The 19,740-nt window shown below is 42.2% G+C and overlaps 1 protein-coding gene across 6 annotated transcripts in view; it reads left to right on the plus strand.

Moving 5' to 3' along the window:
* Positions 1-19,740, plus strand: part of LYST (lysosomal trafficking regulator) — a 1,763,279-nt gene that overhangs the window by 650,464 nt on the left and 1,093,075 nt on the right. For all 6 annotated transcript variants that reach the window (XR_012751618.1, XM_075339737.1, XM_075339736.1 and 3 more), the window contains exon 21: positions 8,155-8,253. Coding sequence is in view for 5 of the 6 variants with exons in the window: in XM_075339737.1 (XP_075195852.1) it covers positions 8,155-8,253 (99 nt within the window). In the remaining variant the exon portion in view is untranslated. The remainder of the gene's footprint in view (positions 1-8,154; positions 8,254-19,740) is intronic.

The following is a 19,740-nucleotide window of genomic DNA, read 5'->3' on the forward strand; positions in this document are numbered from 1 at the left end:
TTAGGCCCCCTTCACACGTCCGTGAAAAAACATGCACGTGTGTTACGTCCATTTTTCGGGTCCGTTTTCCGTTTTGTGTCCTTTTTTTGTGTTCGTGTGCCATCTGTGTGAATGTCGTATGCTAGCCGTGTTTGCGTGTTAGTTGTCAGTTTATGCGTGAGAGAAATAACTGACATATGTATGTGTTGTTCGTGTGAATTTATGCGTGTTTGTGATACACAATGTCGTAGATACATACCCGCTGACAGCAGACAGAGTCGCGCGTAGAGAATGAGCTGGGGTGAACTTCACCCGACTTCATTGTCATACCGCGGCTCTGTCTGTGTCGTGTCCTGATTAGCGGTCACCCGTGAAGGACTCACTGGTGACTGCTAATCACTAGAGTGACTGAATGGAGTACCCCTCTCGCATACTCACCGTTCCCCGATCACCGGCGCGGCGCTCCTCGACTGTTCTCTAAACTCCGGCGGCTTTTCCTCTTTTGAAAAAGCCGGCCGCTCATTAAACAATCTTGTATTCCCTGCTTTCCCCGCCCACCGGCGCCTATAATTGGTTGCAGTTAGACACGCCCCCACGCTGATTGACAGCTGTTTCACTGCAACCAATCACAGCCGGCGGGAGGGTGGGACTATACTGTGCAGTTAAAAAAATAAATAAATAATTAAAAAATAACGACGTGCGTCCCACCCCCCCCCAATTTTGATACCAGCCAGGGTAAACTCACACGGCTGAAGGCTGGTATTCTCAGGATGAGGAGCTCCACGTTATGGGGAGCCCCCCAGCCTAACAATATCAGCCAGCAGCCGCCCAGAATGGCCGCATCCATTAGATGCGACTGTTCTGGGGCTCTACCCGGCTCTTCCCTATTGCCAACGCACCAGGGCCAATCGGGGTAATAATGAGTTAATAGCCCATAGCGGCCACTAAATTTTAGATTAATCATGTCAGGCGTCTCCCCGCCTATGCCAGATACCTTCCATGATTAATCTGTAGGTTACAGTTAAAAAACAGACACACCCGAAAAATCCTTTATTAGAGATAAATAACACTAACAAATTCCCTCGTCACCAATTTATTAACCCCAACAAAACCCTCCATGTCCGGCGCAATTCATGGACCCCCAGCGTCGCATCCAGCTCTGCTGCGTGAAGGTGACAGGAGCAGCAGAATACACCGCCGCTCCTGTCAGCTCCACACAGCAAATGAGGTGAGTAGCGCGATCAGCTGAGCTGTCACTGAGGTTACTAGCGGCCACCACTGGATCCAGCGGTGGCCGCGGGTAACCTCAGTGACAGCTCAGCTGATCACGCTAGTCACCTCATTTGCTGCGTGGAGCTGACAGGAGCAGCGGTGTATTCTGCTGCTCCTGTCACCTTCATGCAGCAGAGCTGGATGCGACGCTTGAGGTCCGTGGATTACGCCAAACATGGAGGGCTTTGTTGGGGTTAATAAATTGGTGACGAGGGAATTTGTTAGTGTTTTTATTTCTAATAAAGGATTTTTCGGGTGTGACTGTTTTTTAACTGTAACCTACAGATTAATCATGGAAGGTATCTCGGGGAGACGCCTGACATGATTAATCTAGGACTTAGTGGCAGCTATGGGCTGCCATTAACTCATTATTACCCCGATTGCCAACGCACCAGGGCCAATCGGGAAGAGCCGGGTAGAGTCCCAGAACAGTCGCATCTAATGGATGCGGCCATTCTGGGCGGCTGCTGGCTGATATTGTTAGGCTGGGGGGCTACCCATAACGTGGAGCTCCCCATCCTGAGAATACCAGCCTTCAGCCGTGTGACTTTACCCTGGCTGGTATCAAAATGGGGGGGGACCGCACATCGTTATTTTTTAATTATTTATTTGTTTTTTTAACTGCAGAATATAGTCCCGGCTGTCAATCAGCGTGGGGGCGTGTCTAACTGCAACCAATCATAGGCGCCGGTGGGCGGGGAAAGCAGGGCATACGAGATTGTTTAATGAGCGGCCGGCTTTTTCAAAAGAGGAAAAGCCGCCGGAGTTTAGTGAACAGCCGTGCAGTGCCGCGCCGGTGATCGGGAATCGGTAAGTATGAGAGAGGGGGGAGACTGACCGACGGACAGCGAGAGAGGGACAGACAAGACAGAGAGAGACCGACAGACAGACAGAGAGACCGACTGAAGGACTGAGGGAGATTGACCGACATAGACAGAAAAGAAAGAATGACCGACATCGCTAGAAAAAAGCACGAAACGTACACGGAGCATACAGAGATGCATCCGTGTCACGTATTGTGCGCACATAACCATTGACTTTCATGGTGTCCGCGTGTGCGTGTTCCGTGCAGAAAACGGACATGCTTCCGTGCAAAACGGAAACACATACGGATCACGGACACGGACATTATGAAATAACGCACGTGTGCCCTCAAACATAGATTAACATTGGTGCATGTTTGGCTGTGTCTCTGGTACATACGGAAACGGACCAAACACGCACGTGTTTCACGGTCGTGTGAAGGGGGTCTTACAGAGGTTAAATACACACCTTATGTTTATGAACCAATATACTGAATTATTGAAAATGAGCAGTTACAAAAAGAGCAAATAAAGCCATTTTAATATATAGTCTCTATAGTTAGGGACATAAGGAAAAATTATGCAAAAATAACCATGTGGCAATGCATACTGCTCATATAAAAGATCAAATCATTGTTATAAGTGTAAGTAGACACAGAATAAAAAAATCCTCAAAATTGAACAGTACATAATGCATACAAATTATAGGTTTCCAAGGTGAGTTAACCTTTTCACTTGGATGGAATTATTTCCCTCTCTTCAGGGTACTACAATAAGTAAAAATCAAAATTATATAAAGGCCCTTATTGTCCATGCAATAAGCTAAAAATGAAATATAGTTTTGCTGCTCAGGGCAACCTCTGTATATCTTCAACAGGTGAGTACGTGAACCTGTCATGTCCTCAAACACTATTAATCTGCAGATATAGGGTTAATCTGAAGGTCAATAGCATTGTAAAGTTGTCCAGGCAGATAATTGAAAACACTGTCTGACTCTTTCCCATGATCTGACTTCCTTTGTGTGTCATGCTTTCTCTGCATCTGGTATGTCTAACTGACCACTCCATGAACCCCCCTTCTTTCTTAATGACCCCTTGTTATATCTCTGCCTATGCTATCCTACATCTGGGCTCAGCTTTGATTTAAGTAATCAGGATGAGCACTTGCCCCTCCCTTCTGTGATCCACCTGAGTGCTTTTCTAACGCTATATGTTTGGCCCATATTGTCAGCTGACACATGTCAGTGTGTGGATCTATAAGTGTGCTATAATGAATTAGAGCATGATTGGGACGGAAGGGACTGGTAGGTAACTGGATACATAGTCACTTTAAACAAGGTTTGTGTTTCTTTTGAGTTTCACCCCAATAATACTTCACTTTCTACTTATTCGTCTGACCCCTAAAGCCAGTAATGAACTGGTCATCTCTCCCTTCATCCTCCTCACCCATCTCACCCTCTCGTCAAATCTGTTCCTCCATATAACATCCTCTGTCTGCAGAAACACACGACCACCTCATGGCTCCTCCTACTCCCACCTACTAACACTCTCGCTCTATTCTTCATTTCTGGAGATATCTCTCCAAATCCTAGCCTTTCTCATCACATCCCCACAGTCACTTCTAACTGCCATCCTCGATCTATGACTAATTTTCGCAACCTTTCTAACCTTATGCTCATTCAACCAGCCCCTGCTCCTCCAGTCTCCTTAACAGGAGCTCTATGGAATGCTCGCTCTGTCTGCAATAAACTTTCCTACATCTATGATCTTTTCATCACTAATAAACTTTACTTTCTCTGCATCACTGAAACCTGGCTCATCTCTTCTGACACTGCCTCTCCAGCTGCACTTTCTTATTATTGGGTTTCCATCTCTCTCACACCCCCAACCCCAGTAACAAGCATGGTGGAGGAGTTTGTTTTCTTCTATCAGAAAAATTCTCCTTCACCCCAGTTCCACTACCACCCTCTATTACTCTTCCCTCTTTTGAAGTGCAGTCAGTCTGCATCTATTCCTCCTCCAACTTCCATCTGGCTGTCATTTACCACCCCCCTGGGCCAGCCACCACCTTTCTCAGCCACTTCACCACCTGGCTACTTCATTTCCTTTCCACCGACACCCCCAACATCATCATGGGTGACTTAACATCCCCATTGACACCTTCCAATCATCGTTCTCTAAACTTCTAACACTCACTTCCTCCTTTAGCCTCACACAATGGTCCCCTGAAGCTACTCACAAAGATGGCCACTCAGTTGACCCCATCTTAACTTGCCTTTGTTCCCTATCTGACCTCTCATGCTCACCACTCCTGCTGTCTAAACACAACCTACTAACATTCTCTTCCCTCTGTTCTCCAAGTACACAACACCCCTCCACAAACTTTCATACCCACACAGAAATCTTAAACACCTTGATTTACATTCACTTTCTCAGTCCCTTCTCTCTTTTGCAGACATTGCTTCTTTACATGATGCAGATGCTGCCGCCACTTTATATAATACCACAATCTCTGCAGCTATCGAATTGGCCGCCCCCGTCATTAATACCAAAACCCGCACAATCAACAGGCAACCTTGGCACATGAGCCAAACTAAATAAGTGAGATGGGCTTCCAGATTGCTGAGCGCAGATTAAAAAGGTCTCATTCCACCGAGCACTTCATCACATACAAACAGTCACCACTTTCAAGTCAGCACTCACTGCTGCAAAACAAATCTACTTCTCATCCCTCATGTCCTCTCTGTCTCACAACCCTAAACAGCTATTCAACACTTTCAACTCTCTCATCTGTCCCCTGGCACCACCTCCCTCTCATCTCAGCTGAAAACTTTGCCTCTTTCTTCAAAAAGAAGATTGCAACAACAGAGCAAGCTGTGACGACATGGACACCCAATGCCTAGCATGGGTTAAAGTTTCTTAAAATTCAGCCAGACCTATTGTTCTTCTGTGTGCTAACTCATGTTTTCTAAACCATTGTGTCTCTCAGGCCCCTCTGAGCATTCATTGTAATGAAGTTGTGTATTGCTAATCTAATGGAAATTACCTTAGTAGCCATTGTCTAGTCTGTGACTTGCAGATTTCATGTAAAAACCCTCAGTCTTTCTATCCACCTCATTTAAATGAACATTATTCATGTAGCTTGAAATTGATCCAATAAGAGAAGCAACCTTGTACAACCAATCCGATAAGGGCACAGTTTAACCTAAGGGAAGGTTATGGGTATAAAAAGGGGACTTCCTTAAGTCACCAGTGGATGAATGTGCATGATCCAGTCTAAGCTCTTAGGAGCTGGCTAGAGGCTCAGGATACCTTGTGGCTTCAATCTAGGGACTCCAGTTCCGATTGGAGACCATATCCACAGTCTAGGGACTTCGACTCCGGCTGCCAGGATTATATCATCAAACCAGAGACTACTTAAGGAGGCAACCCAGGTTGTGACAATTCAGTCACCCGGTACAGACTTTGCAGACCTCAGCCAGCTTCCTAAATCTGGCGTTATTCCATTCTCGGTGGGTGCCCACCAAAAGCGGGGTGCTGCTGGATTGGAGTAAATAGCCCTGGAACCTCTGAGGCATGGACATTCTAAATCTCTGGTGAGCCAGCGGAAGGGTGAGACTCTGCTGCCTGTTACATTTCTGTGTTTTGCTGGTTATGTGTTATGTGCCATTAATATTTTGGGGATGCAATAAAGTCTTAATATTGTGATTCCCTCACCCTGTGTTGTCGGAGTAGTGTTCCGCCCACGGTTAAAGAGGTCGTGAGTTCAGTTGGGATGAGCCCTGAGCAACGCTGTCTTTCTAAAGCCGGCCGGGCCAGCGGACAAGAACACCCACTGAGCACCGTGTTTCCACACAAGCTTTGGCCCACAATCCCCCCAGCCCCTCCTCATAACTACTCAGCCCTCTTCCTCCAAATCCAGCTTTTCCACCATTACAGAAGATCATCTTTCCACTCTACTCTCAAAATCACATCTCACCACCTGTCTACTTGGCCCACTCCCATCCCACCTCATCCCCAATCTCACCACAGTCTTCATCCCAACCCTAACCCATCTCTTCAACCTATCACTAACAACCATCCTCAAAAAGCCATCTCTTGACTCAACCTTTGTGTCAAACTATCACCCCATATCACTTCTCCCCTACGCCTCAAAACTACTAGAACAGCATGTCCATTTTGAATTGTCCTCATGCCTCTCTTCTTGCTCCCTCTTTGACCGGCTACAATCTGGCCTCCGACCGCATCATTCCACTAAAACTGCCCTAACTATTGTCACCAACAACCTACCAACCGCCAAAGCCGAGCAAAACTAATCTGTCGTCCTCCTCCTGGACCTGTCTTCTGCCTTTGACACAGTAGACCACTCCCTCATACTACAGATTCTCTCGTCTCCGGGCATCACAGACTTGGCGCTATCTTTAATCTCCTCATACCTAACAGATTGGACTTTCAACATCTCCCACTCTCACACCACTTCCTCATCTCGCCCCCTATCTGTCGGTGTCCCCCAAGGTTCAGTTCTTGGACCACTGCTGTTCTCCATCTACACCTTTGGGTTGCGACAGCTCATGGAATTCCATGGCTTTCAGTTTCACCTCTATGCTGATAATACACAGATCTACCTCTCTGGAGCTGACTTCACCTCCCTACTAACCAAAATCCCACAATGTCGGTCTGTTACTTCATCTTTTTTTCTCTGCTCGATTTTTGAAACGGAACATGGACAAAACAGAATTAATTATATTTCCTCCTCCTCACTCAACCCCCCCCAACTGACCTATCCATCAAAGTCAAAGGCTGCTCACTCTGTCCAGTTCAACATGCTCGCTGCCTGGGAGTAACTTTAGACTCTGCTCTCTTTTTCAAGCCACCCATCCAAGCCCTCTTCACCTCCTGCTACCTCCAACTCAAAAATATTTCTGGGATTCGTATATTCCTTTCCCAAGAAGCTGCAAAAACCCTAATGCTTACCCTTATTATCTCCTGCCTGGACTAATGAAACCTCCTGCTCTTTGGGCTATCTTCTAACATTCTCGCACCCCTACAATCTATTCTACACTATGCTGCCTGACTAATCCACCTGTCCCCCCACTACTCCCGTCTTCTCCGCTCTACCAATCACTTCCCGATAGCCAGGGTTTCAGTGCAGAAGGCAGGCAGCTTTAGAATTTTAAAAGAAAAAAATCTCAGCTCACTTGCATCAATACTGCTACTCCTTACGGGTGCCTTGTATCCGCCGGTGAGTCCCAACTGGTTATGTATGCCAAGGAAAAAATATAGATGAAGGATCCAGCACGATTTTTCTTGTTAGATGAAAACATCAAGCTTTATTTTGAATAATTAAAAATAACAAAAACATGAAGACCGAGGTGTTTAAGGAATCAAAATGGGAACTTAACGCGTTTCGGACTTCATTTTTAAAAACATACTGAGTCCTTAATCATAACTTATGATTAAGGACTCTGTATGTTTTTAAAAATGAAGTCCGAAACGCATTAAGTTCCCATTTTGATTCCTTAAACACCTCGGTCTTCACGTTTTTGTTATTTTAAATTATTCAAAATAAAGCTTTGATATTTTCATCTAACAAGAAAAATCGTGCTGGATCCTTCATCTATATTTTTTCCTTAGCTTTAGAATTCTACTAACCTGTAGATTAACCCCATATCTGCATGTTAATAGCGTTTCGGAACATGAAGGGTTTCCATTAAATATTTTAGATGATCATTTGATACAGTGTTACTGTGTCTAAAACATGTCTCTGCACCAACTGTGTTCAGACAGTAATCATTGTTATAAGGGGGATGCAGATGCACAGTAGTAGTTGTAGCCAAGGACATAATCTCCACAATAAGGGAGTTCTTATATATGATGTCTCTCTTTAAAAGTGCAATTTTGCCTCTGGAGGAAACTACTATAATCTTGCTGTTTTGCCTCATGCTAGCATATTGCTATAAAGAGTCCTTACATCGGGACATATTAAGCTCAGCTCATGTTTTGGGGAGATAATAGTTATAGTGAATTTTGAGAATTTCTTTATTTTACTTTTTGCTCTTTTTATTTTAAAATTGTAATTTTATTTTTTTCCGTTACTTCAGATGATAAGATTTTTCAAGAGAAACTTAAATCTGTAATAAGTCTAAGACATTCTTCAGTTGAAATGCAATCTGCTATTAGTCCTGTGTTTTCAAGAAAAGGTGAGTTGGAATTTCATGTACTGTAAAATAAAAAAAATATATAAAACAAGACACACTTACATTGACTGTTTATGCAACTTGTTTGAAAGGGTTGTTCAGGCTTGAGGTTCAAGTTCACATAAAGTTGCTGCACACTTGTGAATCCTCACAGTGCACACACTGCTTGCTGTCAGGATTCTCCAATGACGTTGCCAGGAGCAGACTGGCGTGTGACCACAGGTATGCGATTTGTATAATGCAAGTAACTTGAGCAAGGCCATACCCTTATAGTCAGAATGTGGTTGGAAGCATGCAAATCGCAAACTTGTAGTCAAATGAATGCGCCAGCATAGCAGAAGCTTTACACAGCTCCCATTGATACGAAAACAAGAAAGTCCTATTTTGTAGCCAACTCAAAATCCCATGTTATGATATTTAAATGTGTATATTTCTTTTGATTCAGCAGACTTTTAATGTTTTAATCAGTTGTCACAGCTGGAAATAACTTAATGGGTGAATAAAAATGTTCTAAATGTTTTTCTAGTCCAAACTTCTACCCCAAATAACATCAAAACTTCAAAACATAATCCTCACTAAGGTCACTGTATAACAAAGAACTGGCTGAGCTAATCAAAATTGCCATTGTGCTTTATTTGAAAATATGATTGTATACATATGTATAGCAGAGTATACAGTCATGGACAAGAGTTATGAGTATGACACAAGTTTTGGTTTTCACGAAGTTTGCTGCTTCAGTTTTTATAGTAGCACTTTGCGTTAACTAGTGCGCTAGATTGTTGTGATCACTTATCAGATGAATTGCAAAAAATTAATTTGTGGCCATGAAAACTATTTTAATCACAAACCCTCTTTTACCACTGAATCTTAGCCATGCCACAAAGTGACTGGATTACATCTTTTATGTGATATTTTCATGTGTTCAAGAGAAAGTGTTGATGAGGACAAGAAAGCTGATATTACATTGCCATGCTGATTAAATTATAATAGTCGTAGACTGGTTGCCTTAATAGGAGGATGATGCTTGAAATCATTGTCTTCTAATCATATTTGTTATTCAAACATTAATTTATTTAGGATATGCAAAAGAAGAATAACAATCCGTATAACATATGGTCAAGATCTGACATTGCTAGATGTAAAGAGGTTCCAGTAGAAAACTATTGTTTAACCCCTTTATTCGAGAGCCTGTTTTCACTTACCTGACCAGACCAATTTTTTCAATTCTGACTAGTGTCACTTTATGCGATAATAACTCTGGAAAGCTTCAAAGGATCCCAATGATTCTGAAACTTTAAAAAAAAAAAATATTAAAAATAAAAATTTAACTTTTCCCCATAAACATGTTATTTTATCCCCAAATTTAGCATTTTCACGAGGTAACAGGAGAATATGCACGATAATTTGTTGTGCAATTTGTCCTGAGTACATGGGATACACCATATGTGGTGGAAAACAACTGTTTGGGCGGACGGTTGGGCTTGGAGGGGAATGAGCACTATTTGAATTTTGGAGTGCAAACTTGTCTGGAATAGATAGTGGACCCCATGTTGCATTTACAGTGCCCTTATAATTTAGATATTTGGTGAACACCTTGAGCCCACAGGTGCTTCATAGAATTTTATAATGTTGAGCCGTGAAAATGGAAAAAAACATTATTTCGCACAAAAATGTTGCCTTAATTTCAAATTTTTCATTTTAACAAGGTTAACAGGAGAAAATGGATCATACAATTTTTTTTGTGCAATTTCTCCTGAGTACAACTATACCTCATGTGTGATGAAAAACTATTGTTTGGGCGCATGGTAGGGTCCAGAAGGGAAAAGTGCTATTTGAATATTGGAGAGACAATTTGGCTGGAATAGATTGCAGATGACATATCACATCACATTTGAAGATCTCCTGACATGCCAAAGCAGCAAAATAAAAAAACAAACCCAAAAGTGAGCCCATTCTGGAAACTACACTTTTCAAAAAATTAATCTTGTGGTGTACTGAGCTACGTTAACCCTCAGGTGATTCACAAAATTGTATGACATTTGGGCTGTAAAAATAAAAAAAAAACCAACACATTTTTTTCCTGAGTACATCAATAGTCCATATGTAGTTGAAAACTATTTTTGAGGCACAGCTCAGAAGGGAATGCCTCCATAAGTGACCTAATTTTATAAACTGCACCCCTCAATGAATTATTTTAGGGGTGCAGTGAGCATATTGACACCACAGAAATAATTACATTTTTTTCACTAAAATGTTGTTTCAGCCCCAAGTTTTTAATCTTTAAATGGTCAAATAAGAAGCAAATGGATCACTTTTCTTTGTATAATTTTCTCTTGAGTGTGCTAATACCCACCATGTAATGGGGAACTACTTTTAATATTCAGTGCAAAGCTGAGAAGGGAATTAACACAATATTGTACCTTAAAACTGGCTGGAATGATTTTCAGGTGCCATATCACATTGGCAGAGCCCCTGAGGTGCCAGAACTGCAGAAATTCCCCACACGTTACCCCAATTTACTAACTGCACCCTTCAGTTAATTCATCTAGAGGTTCTGTGAGTGTATTAACACCACAAGAATGTCACAAAATGTTATACAATTGGGCATTGAAGCCCCTAAGTGCCAAAACTGAATAAACCCCCTCAAGTGACCACATATTAGAAATTAACACCTTTATGACCAAGGATGTAATGGTGTCTTGATTGTCTCCCTCCGGTTATCGCAGGCTCCAGCGGTGAGCCCGCGGTAATCTTCACACGTCTGCTGATCTGATCAGCGGGCATGTGTGGTTAACAGGGATTGTCCATAGATCCCGTGCCTACGCGATCCCCATGATTTACAGTTAAGTCATTTTATGAAAACCCGACCATGACATAAACTTAAGTCAAATGTCATGAAAGGGTTATGGCCATGGGCAGATATTAGGATAACAGCAGACAGCAAAGCCAAGATCAATATATTTGTTGCCTATGTACTCATCTTTTGAGTTTTTATTTTTCATCCTAATATAGCATACTTTTGTAGTAAAGGACCCTGAAAACAAGAGTTACATCTCTTGGAGAATCAGAAATAAGTATGATAAACTAGACCCTATGACAGAATGTTGAGCCTGCAACTTTTTGTCCCAAATTTTGTGTAATGCTGGTGATGATACAGCCATTTCTTATGGGCTTGCATATCATTAATCTGTGAAATCCATTCAGTCATGGTTGGGGTTTGGGCCGCCAGTCACTTCCCACCACCACCTTCTTCACATTTCACATAATTTTGGGATTTTTTTTTAAAACGGTATCCATGTATCTTGTCTCACATACTTCCAAATAAATATTGTAAAGATTTTTTCAAGCAGAGGGACCAAAGATCCTATTATCTCACTTAAGAATCAAATCACTTGCTCCCAAAAAAACAGTAGCTGTGGACAGCTCCAAATGAGGTGGAATAAAGCGCCTGGAGCTGTATTGCAGGATACATGGAAAGAAAGGGGTTAAAACCGCACTGCCGTATTGATATTCAGACAAGATCCTTGCACGTGATTAAAGTCAATATGTTTTAGATAAATGCCTTCCCCTTCATAAGAATAAATCACATAAAAGCACAATTGAGAATTCAAATGAACGATCAGACCATTGTGTATATAACAACAAATGTATTAAAAGCAAATAGAAATAATTCAAATTTGTCCTGAAAGTGAGATCTTCTAAATAAAGATGTTGGAAATTAAATTAAATGAATAGATTTAGTTGCAAGTAAAATATATCTTTGTACCGTGTTAGCCAGTAGAGATAAAAAAAATTGTTTAAAAGAACAGAGAGTCCTCAGTGGTTGATACCTTTTAATGGCTAACTGAAAAGATGGTAATAATTGCAAGCTTTCGAGACTACTCAGGTCTCTTCATCAGGCATGGTAGACCTGAGACCTGAGTAGTCTCGAAAGCTTGCAATTATTACCATCTTTTCAGTTAGCCATTAAAAGGTATCAACCGATACCATGCCTGATGAAGAGACCTGAGTAGTCTCGAAAGCTTGCAATTATTACCATCTTTTCAGTTAGCCATTAAAAGGTATCAACCACTGAGGACTCTCTGTTCTTTTAAACAATTTTTTTTAGATTTAGTTGTGCGTACCCTAGTAAAAATCATAGTGGTGAACGGCAAAAAACTGGAATTGATTCTGTGTTCAATGTGAAGATTGTGTGTTAATGAAGGCTTTATGCCGTGAGCTATACGAGGCTTTGCAAGAAGGCTAAAAAAAATTTGGTGAGTGTGGAAGTAACCCCTTAATGACCACCAAATACGCCTCTTAGTGGCGGTCGTTGAGGTGGCCTTATTCCTCAGCGCTGATTTTTAACGGCGCAGAGGGATTTGTAAATGCTGCACCCCGATGTGTAGAAATCCCATAGGTTGAAATCCCCTGGGTGTCAGCTGTATATGACATCTAACACCCATGGGCATCAACTGGTTTTGTATCCGACCGGGGCCAACTAACCCCCTTAAATACTATTATCAATTGCGACAGCGGTATCTATGTGGTTAAACGGGGGTTAAAAGCCCCCATAAGGTAGGATCTGATGACCTCTCCGGTACTATGTAATGGGGCGGGCTGTAACATGAAGAAAACAGTTAATAATAAACATTGTCATTATACTTTCAGGTCCCGCAACGCGTCCTGCAGACTCTGTCTCCCGCCGCTTCTGCTTCCGAGTAAGATCATTGCTGTGCTGCCCGGTAACAAAAGGACCTTCCGTGACGTCCTAGCATGTGACCTGTCACGTGTGAATGTTCTATTATCTCATTGGATACAGAGGGGTCACATGGCTATGATGTCATGCTAGGTCCTGTCAGTGCATCTCGCCCGTACACGGTGCTCGCCCAAGAATCTCAGTACGCGATATACTCGGCGATGCAGTGTACCGGCGAGATGCTCGGGCACATGCTCAGCTCCCCGTCCCTGCATGTCGGCGCTCTTTACAGTGTCAGCACACATGCAGGGATTAGCTGCCACAGCCAGTGAATAGCGGCGCCGGGAACCAGGTGATTGGAGATCACCGATGCTATAGTAACGCGCCCGTCAGGTTACTATGGCAACGTTGGCAGCACTGACGTCACCGCTTAACAACTCGCAGCCTCTGTTCACTCATTGAATGGTTAGATGCTTGGGGAGGAGCAGTGTTCTTCCTCCCCCCCGTGCTGTGTGGTATAGCAGAGCTGCATGTGTTTAAGAAGACAGAAGCCCATTGTGGAGGGGTGAGAGGGAGTAATAAACAGGGAGTCCCTAAGTGTGTCTGTGTATTTATTTCTAATAAAGTGTTTGTTTTTTCTCTGTGTTTTGTCTTTTTTTTAACCCTTTATTGGAGATTCTTAATGGACGGATCAAACTTGGCCTGACATTAAGAATCTCGGGCTTTATATCAGCTGGTAAAACAAAGCTGGTATCAACCCCTTGTTACCCAGAGGGCCACCGGGCACCAGGGCCGCTGGAAGAGTTAATACAGTGTCAGAAGATGGTGCTTCTATGAAAGCATACATTTTCTGAGGCGGCTATGGACTGCAATTCGCAGTGGGGGGGGGGGGGGGTCCAGAAAGCTTTGGCCTGCGATGCGGATTCCAATCTTAGCTGCCTAGTCGTACCTGGCTGGACACAGAAATTGGGCAAAACCCATGTTTTTTTTTTTATTATTTCATGAAATTCATGAAATAATAATAATAAAAAAAAAAAGGAGCTTGCCTTGATTTTCTATTGCCAGTGAAGGTAACAGCAAGCACTGGTGGTTAGCAGCCAGTAGCTGCTTGGATCACCCTTAGCAATAGAAAATGCAGCGGGAGTCCACGCATTTTTTTTATTATTTTTTTAAATAACTAAAAAGAATACAATAATTTTTTAGTTTTTGGATTTGTATATAAAGCATGAGGATAGAAACTATTAAATTTTTTATATTAATCCGAAAATAGGCAGTGTTTAAAAAATATACAAGAATTTACAAAAGGGAACAATACAAATATAGTATAGACAGTTACATAAAAATAAAAGGTATAAACGTGAAACTTACTAAACTCGTGCCATAGATGTGATGTCTGAATTTAGGGAGGGAGTGGCTCCAAGAGAATAAAATGGTAGAATCGGCCAGCATCACCACTTACTGATACCCTCCAGTACTAACTCCCCTCATCAAGGAGCTAGTGGTTTTTTTGCCCTTAGGTAACCCCCCCTCTCTGTGACCTCATTTTACAGTCTCTTGTGGGCTGTGCCGAGATTGTCACACAGTTTTTTAATTCTAGCTTTTCACATATCTTTGCCCCTGGGCCACACAGGTGAAAGATATTAGCGTCATATTTTATATCTCGATTTTACATTTACATAGATACCAAATACAGCGCATCTAGCATGATTTTACTGGCCAATACTAATTTGTCATGATACTAGCTATCCCCCAGTCAAATTAAACGGTGCGCTGGGTTCTGCGCTCCACAGGGATTATAGCAGTATGTTTTTCATTTTTCTAGCATTAACGGGCCACGTAAAAAACTGTATTAGGCTATGTGTGCACTAGAAAAGTGATTTTTCTCAAGAAAATTTCTTGAGAAACTTCTGGGAGTTGAAGATTACCGCACCTCTGGTAAAAAACCGCACCAAAACCACGGGAAAAATGCATGCGTTTTTCCCGCGGTTTTGCCGCGGTTTTTCTGCAGGTTGGTCCCTGCGTTTTTTTTATGCTGTAACTGCAATAAATAATATAGATAATAGATAGATAATCAATAGACAGATAATGGATAGAGGAAAAGATGGATAGATGAATAGATAGATGAGAAAGACCTATATAATGTCCCACCTCCCTGCATATTCTAAGCTGGCACCCTTTAGTGACTTTCATGTGGCACTAAAGGGTGCCTAGCCTTGTATTTAGCCATAAAATAAATAATTTAAAAAAAACACGTGAGGCCCCCCATCTTTTGTAGCCAGCTAGGGTAAAGCAGACGGCTGCAGCCTGCAAACCACAGCTGGCAGCTTCACCTTGGCTGGTAATCCAAAACAGAGGGCACCCCATGCTGTTATTTTACATTAAATAATTTAAAACAAAAAACGTGGGGTCCCCCCCAAATTGGATCACCAGCCAAGGTAAAGCGGACAGCTGTGGTCTGGTATTCTCAGACTAGGGAGGTCCACTGTTATTGGACACTCCCCAGCCTAAAAATAGCAGGCCGCAGCCGCCCCAGAAGTGGCACATCCATTAGACGTGCCAATCCTGGCGCTTCGCCCCAACTCATCCCGTTGCCCTGGTGCGAAGGCAAACGAGGTAATATATGGGGTTGATGCCAGATGTGTAATGTCACCTGGCATCAAGTCCCTGGGGTTCTTCTGGCTGGCAGAATCCTGGGAGGCAGTGTAGTGGAGCGCAAGGACCTGCCGCAATGCTAGCTTACAGGACCTGCAGGCCGGACACGTGACTTCCTCTCTACATCCATCATTTTAGAATACTTCTGGCCGCAGGGAATGGTGTGTGTGTGTGTGTGTGTGTGTGTGTGTGTGTGTGTGTGTGTGTGCGCGCGCGCATATCAGCCAGCCAGAAACAGGGGAGGACGGGGTGCACAGGGAGGATCTGGGAGCCACGTAGACGTCTGGGTCTGGTAAGTATGAGTCTCCTGGGAAGTCTGCTTTTTTGGGGAGTAAACTTACCCCCAACCATGTTTATCCAAAAATAAGACCTCCTCCAAAAATAAGCCCTAGTGCTTTTTTGGGGGGGCAAAAAAAGTATAAGAGTGTATTTTTTTTGGAAAAATACGGTAGAAGCAGAACATAAAAAAATATAAATCTGATATAGCTGGAATCGCACTGACCCGCAGAATAAAGCCGTTCTATCACTGATACCGCACATTGAACCGCACAAAATTAAAAATAACTATTTTTGCACTGGCGTCTATTTCTTCATATTGCATCCCAAAAATCACAATAAGGCTCAGCTGATATTTATCCTGCACTCTCTGCTGAGCTCCTATGTTGGAGTTTCTGTGTAAATACCAAAAAACGCAATTTAGACAAACCACTCACTATAACGAAGCAGATATAGACATTTTGGACTTGTCTGTTCTCTGTTCTACCTTGGCAGTGTCCCATCATTGTAGGTGTTTTTTAAGCACCCAAATGGGTTTACCCCAGCTCTGTGCCCACATAAAAAGATGGACACCAGCGAAACAGAAACCAAATAGAGTCCAAAGTGTCTCCATCTGCCTTATTAGAGTGAGTGGTTCCTCTGTGGGTTTAGTCTGAATCACATTTTTGTGAGATTTACATGGAAACCTCAACGTAAGTGCTCAGTGCAGAACTCAAGAATTTGATCCCAGCCATATACTGAAAGCGATCAAAACATTTTTATTTTATTTGTGTACCCCAAAATGTTACCAAAACCCCTAACTTATCTCACAAAAACTCAGCTTCCACCCATCTCTGTCACTGTAAATATTGGAGGATTTAACATTAATAGTAGAACAAAGACTCTAAAAAAGCAATATATCTCCCACCCCACAAATACAATCCAGTGACGCCTGCGCTCCCAAATCTAAATGCCCCCCTCCTCTGAGTCCCCTGTTCTTAAACAGCAGTGCACGTCAATATTGTAATGGGGAGAGTGCACTTAACATTTTATGGGGTGCATGTCTCCAGAAGCAGAAGCTGGGCACAATGTATGGGGGTGCTACAATATATATTGGGGCACAATGTTTGGGCTTTAAACTTACATATTTGTAATTCTCCAGAAAAATAACGTGGTGTGGATTCTACAAAATAGTCACTGCAGCCATTGATAAATTATTTAACAGGTGTAATTTCTAAAACTTGGTGACTTTTGGGCTTTTTCTGTTTTTCTGGTATCTTAGTGGCTCTGTACATGTTGACTGCAAACTATTTTAGCAAACTCTGTATTCCAAAAACCAAATAACTCTTCTTCCTGCTCAGCCCAGCCATGTGGGCAAACCGTAGTTTCTGATAACGTATAGGTAATGATGGGTGGACCGACCGATATCCGGGATCGGAGGGTCCACCAGGTTTAAAAAAAAAAAAAAAACAGTTCTGGTCCCCGGAATTGTTCCTGGATATCTGCCCAGATGCCCGTCCCCTTACAGGTGTTTGGGGACCCGAATCAGGCGCTTCAAAATGGGATAGAAGGGGTAGGGGGATTAGAACAAGTGCATTATACTTACCAGTCTTCTGAGTGGCTGTATCACTACTTCTGGGGCTGCTCATTAACTCTCATACATATTCACTGTTTCCCCAGCTCACTGGAATTCCCAGCTTCTCTGATTGCAGTCAGACAAGTCCCCACCCTGTGTGACAGCGTGTCTGAATAATTTCAATCAGAGCTGATGTGTGTATCTTTATAGTGTAAAAATAAATATATAGAAAAATTGGCGTAGGGTCCCCCAATATTATGATATCACAGATAAAGCATATGGCTACAGGCTGCACCCCCCAGCTGTGCACTGATCATTGCTGTGTATCAAAATAAGAGGGACTGCATTCGGCTTTTTTTTTTAAAAAATTCAAATAAATAATTAAAAGAGCGTGTGGTCCCCCCAAATGTTGATACTCAGTCATGATAAAGCCTACGACTGAAGGCTGGTATTCTCAGGTTTGGGAGCCCCATGGTTAATGGGCCCCCCGGCCTAAAAATAGCAGCCTGCAATCGCCCAGAATTGTTGCATCCATTTGATGCAGCAATCCCAAAACTGTACCCGGCTCATACTGATTTCCCTGGTGCGGTGGCAATCGTGGTAATTAGGTATTAATGACAGCTCACAGCTGCCACTAAGCCCTAGATTAGTAATGTGAGGCATCTTTGAGACCCCCCCATTACTAATCTGTAAGTGAAAAGAAATAAAACACAAAGCAGAAAAATCCTTTATTTCTTCCTTTTATTAATCGCAAAAACACCCAGTTACGACGGAATACACACGAGGTCCCACGACGATTCCAGCTCTGATACATGCATACTGAAGGCACAGCGCTTGGGCACAGAACATGACCTCACTCTGTGATATTCAGACATAGATTGACTAGGCCACAGCAATGAGTTGTGACGTCACTTAGTTTATCTGCAGTCATAGCTGGAGGTTCCCTGGGTCCTCCACCTGAAACTGCAGGTAACCTGTCCTTAAGTGACCTCATTAAACTCAGTGACCTCACCTAAGGTAAGGTCACTGAGTTCACAGACCTGAATCTCCTGTCAGAAAACCACAGTTTTTGTGGCAGGAGATGCAAATTTGGTGCTGAACTGTCTGCACCAGATTTCTGCAGCAAATTCGCTTCTCGTGGCAGAAAACTGCACCGAAACAGCGTCAAAACTGTTTTTGTAGGTGGGGGGTCTGCCAAGAGATGCAGAATTAAAAAGCCGTAGCAGTTGATCAAAAGATTGCATCTACACAAAAATGATATAAAAAAAACCATCAGCTGAAGATGTAAAGATAAGCCATCACTAAGCCCCAGATCCCAAAAAAATGAGAATGCTATGGGTGTGGGAAAATAGCGAATAAAGCTCTTTTTTTATTTATTTATGTATTTATTTATTTATTTTTACAGACTTCTGATTTTTTTTCCACCATTTAGATAAAAGTAAAACTTTAGTTATTTGGTATCCACAAACTCATAGTGACATGAGGAATCCTATTCCCTGATCAATCTTAGCATATAGTGAACATGGTAAATAAAAAAATAAATAAAAATTGTGCAAATGCACTCTTTTTGCAATTTCACCACAATTGGAATTTCTTTTTCTATTTTTCAGTACACTATTTGGTAAAATTATTAATTTTATTCAAAAGCACAATTTGTTTTTCAAAATGAAGTTATAATATGGCAATATTGACCAAAAAAATAAAAATGTTATGGCTCTTGGAAAAATGGGAGGAAAAACTTAAAGGGAAAAAACAGAAAAACGCTGGTGTTAAGGTTAAAAAATTCAAAATTTGAAATTTCCAAAATTTTTGATCTTTATACAAATAAACACTAAAAATATCAGCCTTAATTTACCTATGTTGAAGTACAACATGTCACAAAAAAAACAATCCAGAGTCACTGCGATCCGTTGAAACGTTCCAGAGTCATTACATCATAAATTGACCCTGGTCACATTTCTCAAATTTGGCCTAATCCTTAAGGTCAAAATTTGCTCAGTCATTAAGGGGTTAAGAGATTGTAGTATAACCTAAAAACAAAGAATAAGAAAATAATTGGCAAAAATAGTCAAAACAGACCGATTAATTCATTTAGGGTACCTGCCCACAATCAGGGTTCAGGGCGCTGCGGTCTCTCATTTGTGTTCTCCCTATGGATGATGCTTGCGACTCCACAGTAAGGTTGCTTTCACACTACGTTTCTTTTACATGCGTCATGAAAGTTTTTTTGCTGCAAAACCGGATCCTCCTTTTACAGCAAAAAAACGCATGCAAACGCATGTGTTGTTTTGCAAGATCTAGTCACTTTAAGTTTATGGGCGGGCATTGG

Source organism: Anomaloglossus baeobatrachus, chromosome 3 (assembly GCF_048569485.1).
Source record: "Anomaloglossus baeobatrachus isolate aAnoBae1 chromosome 3, aAnoBae1.hap1, whole genome shotgun sequence".
NCBI classification, from domain to species: Eukaryota; Metazoa; Chordata; class Amphibia; order Anura; family Aromobatidae; genus Anomaloglossus; species Anomaloglossus baeobatrachus.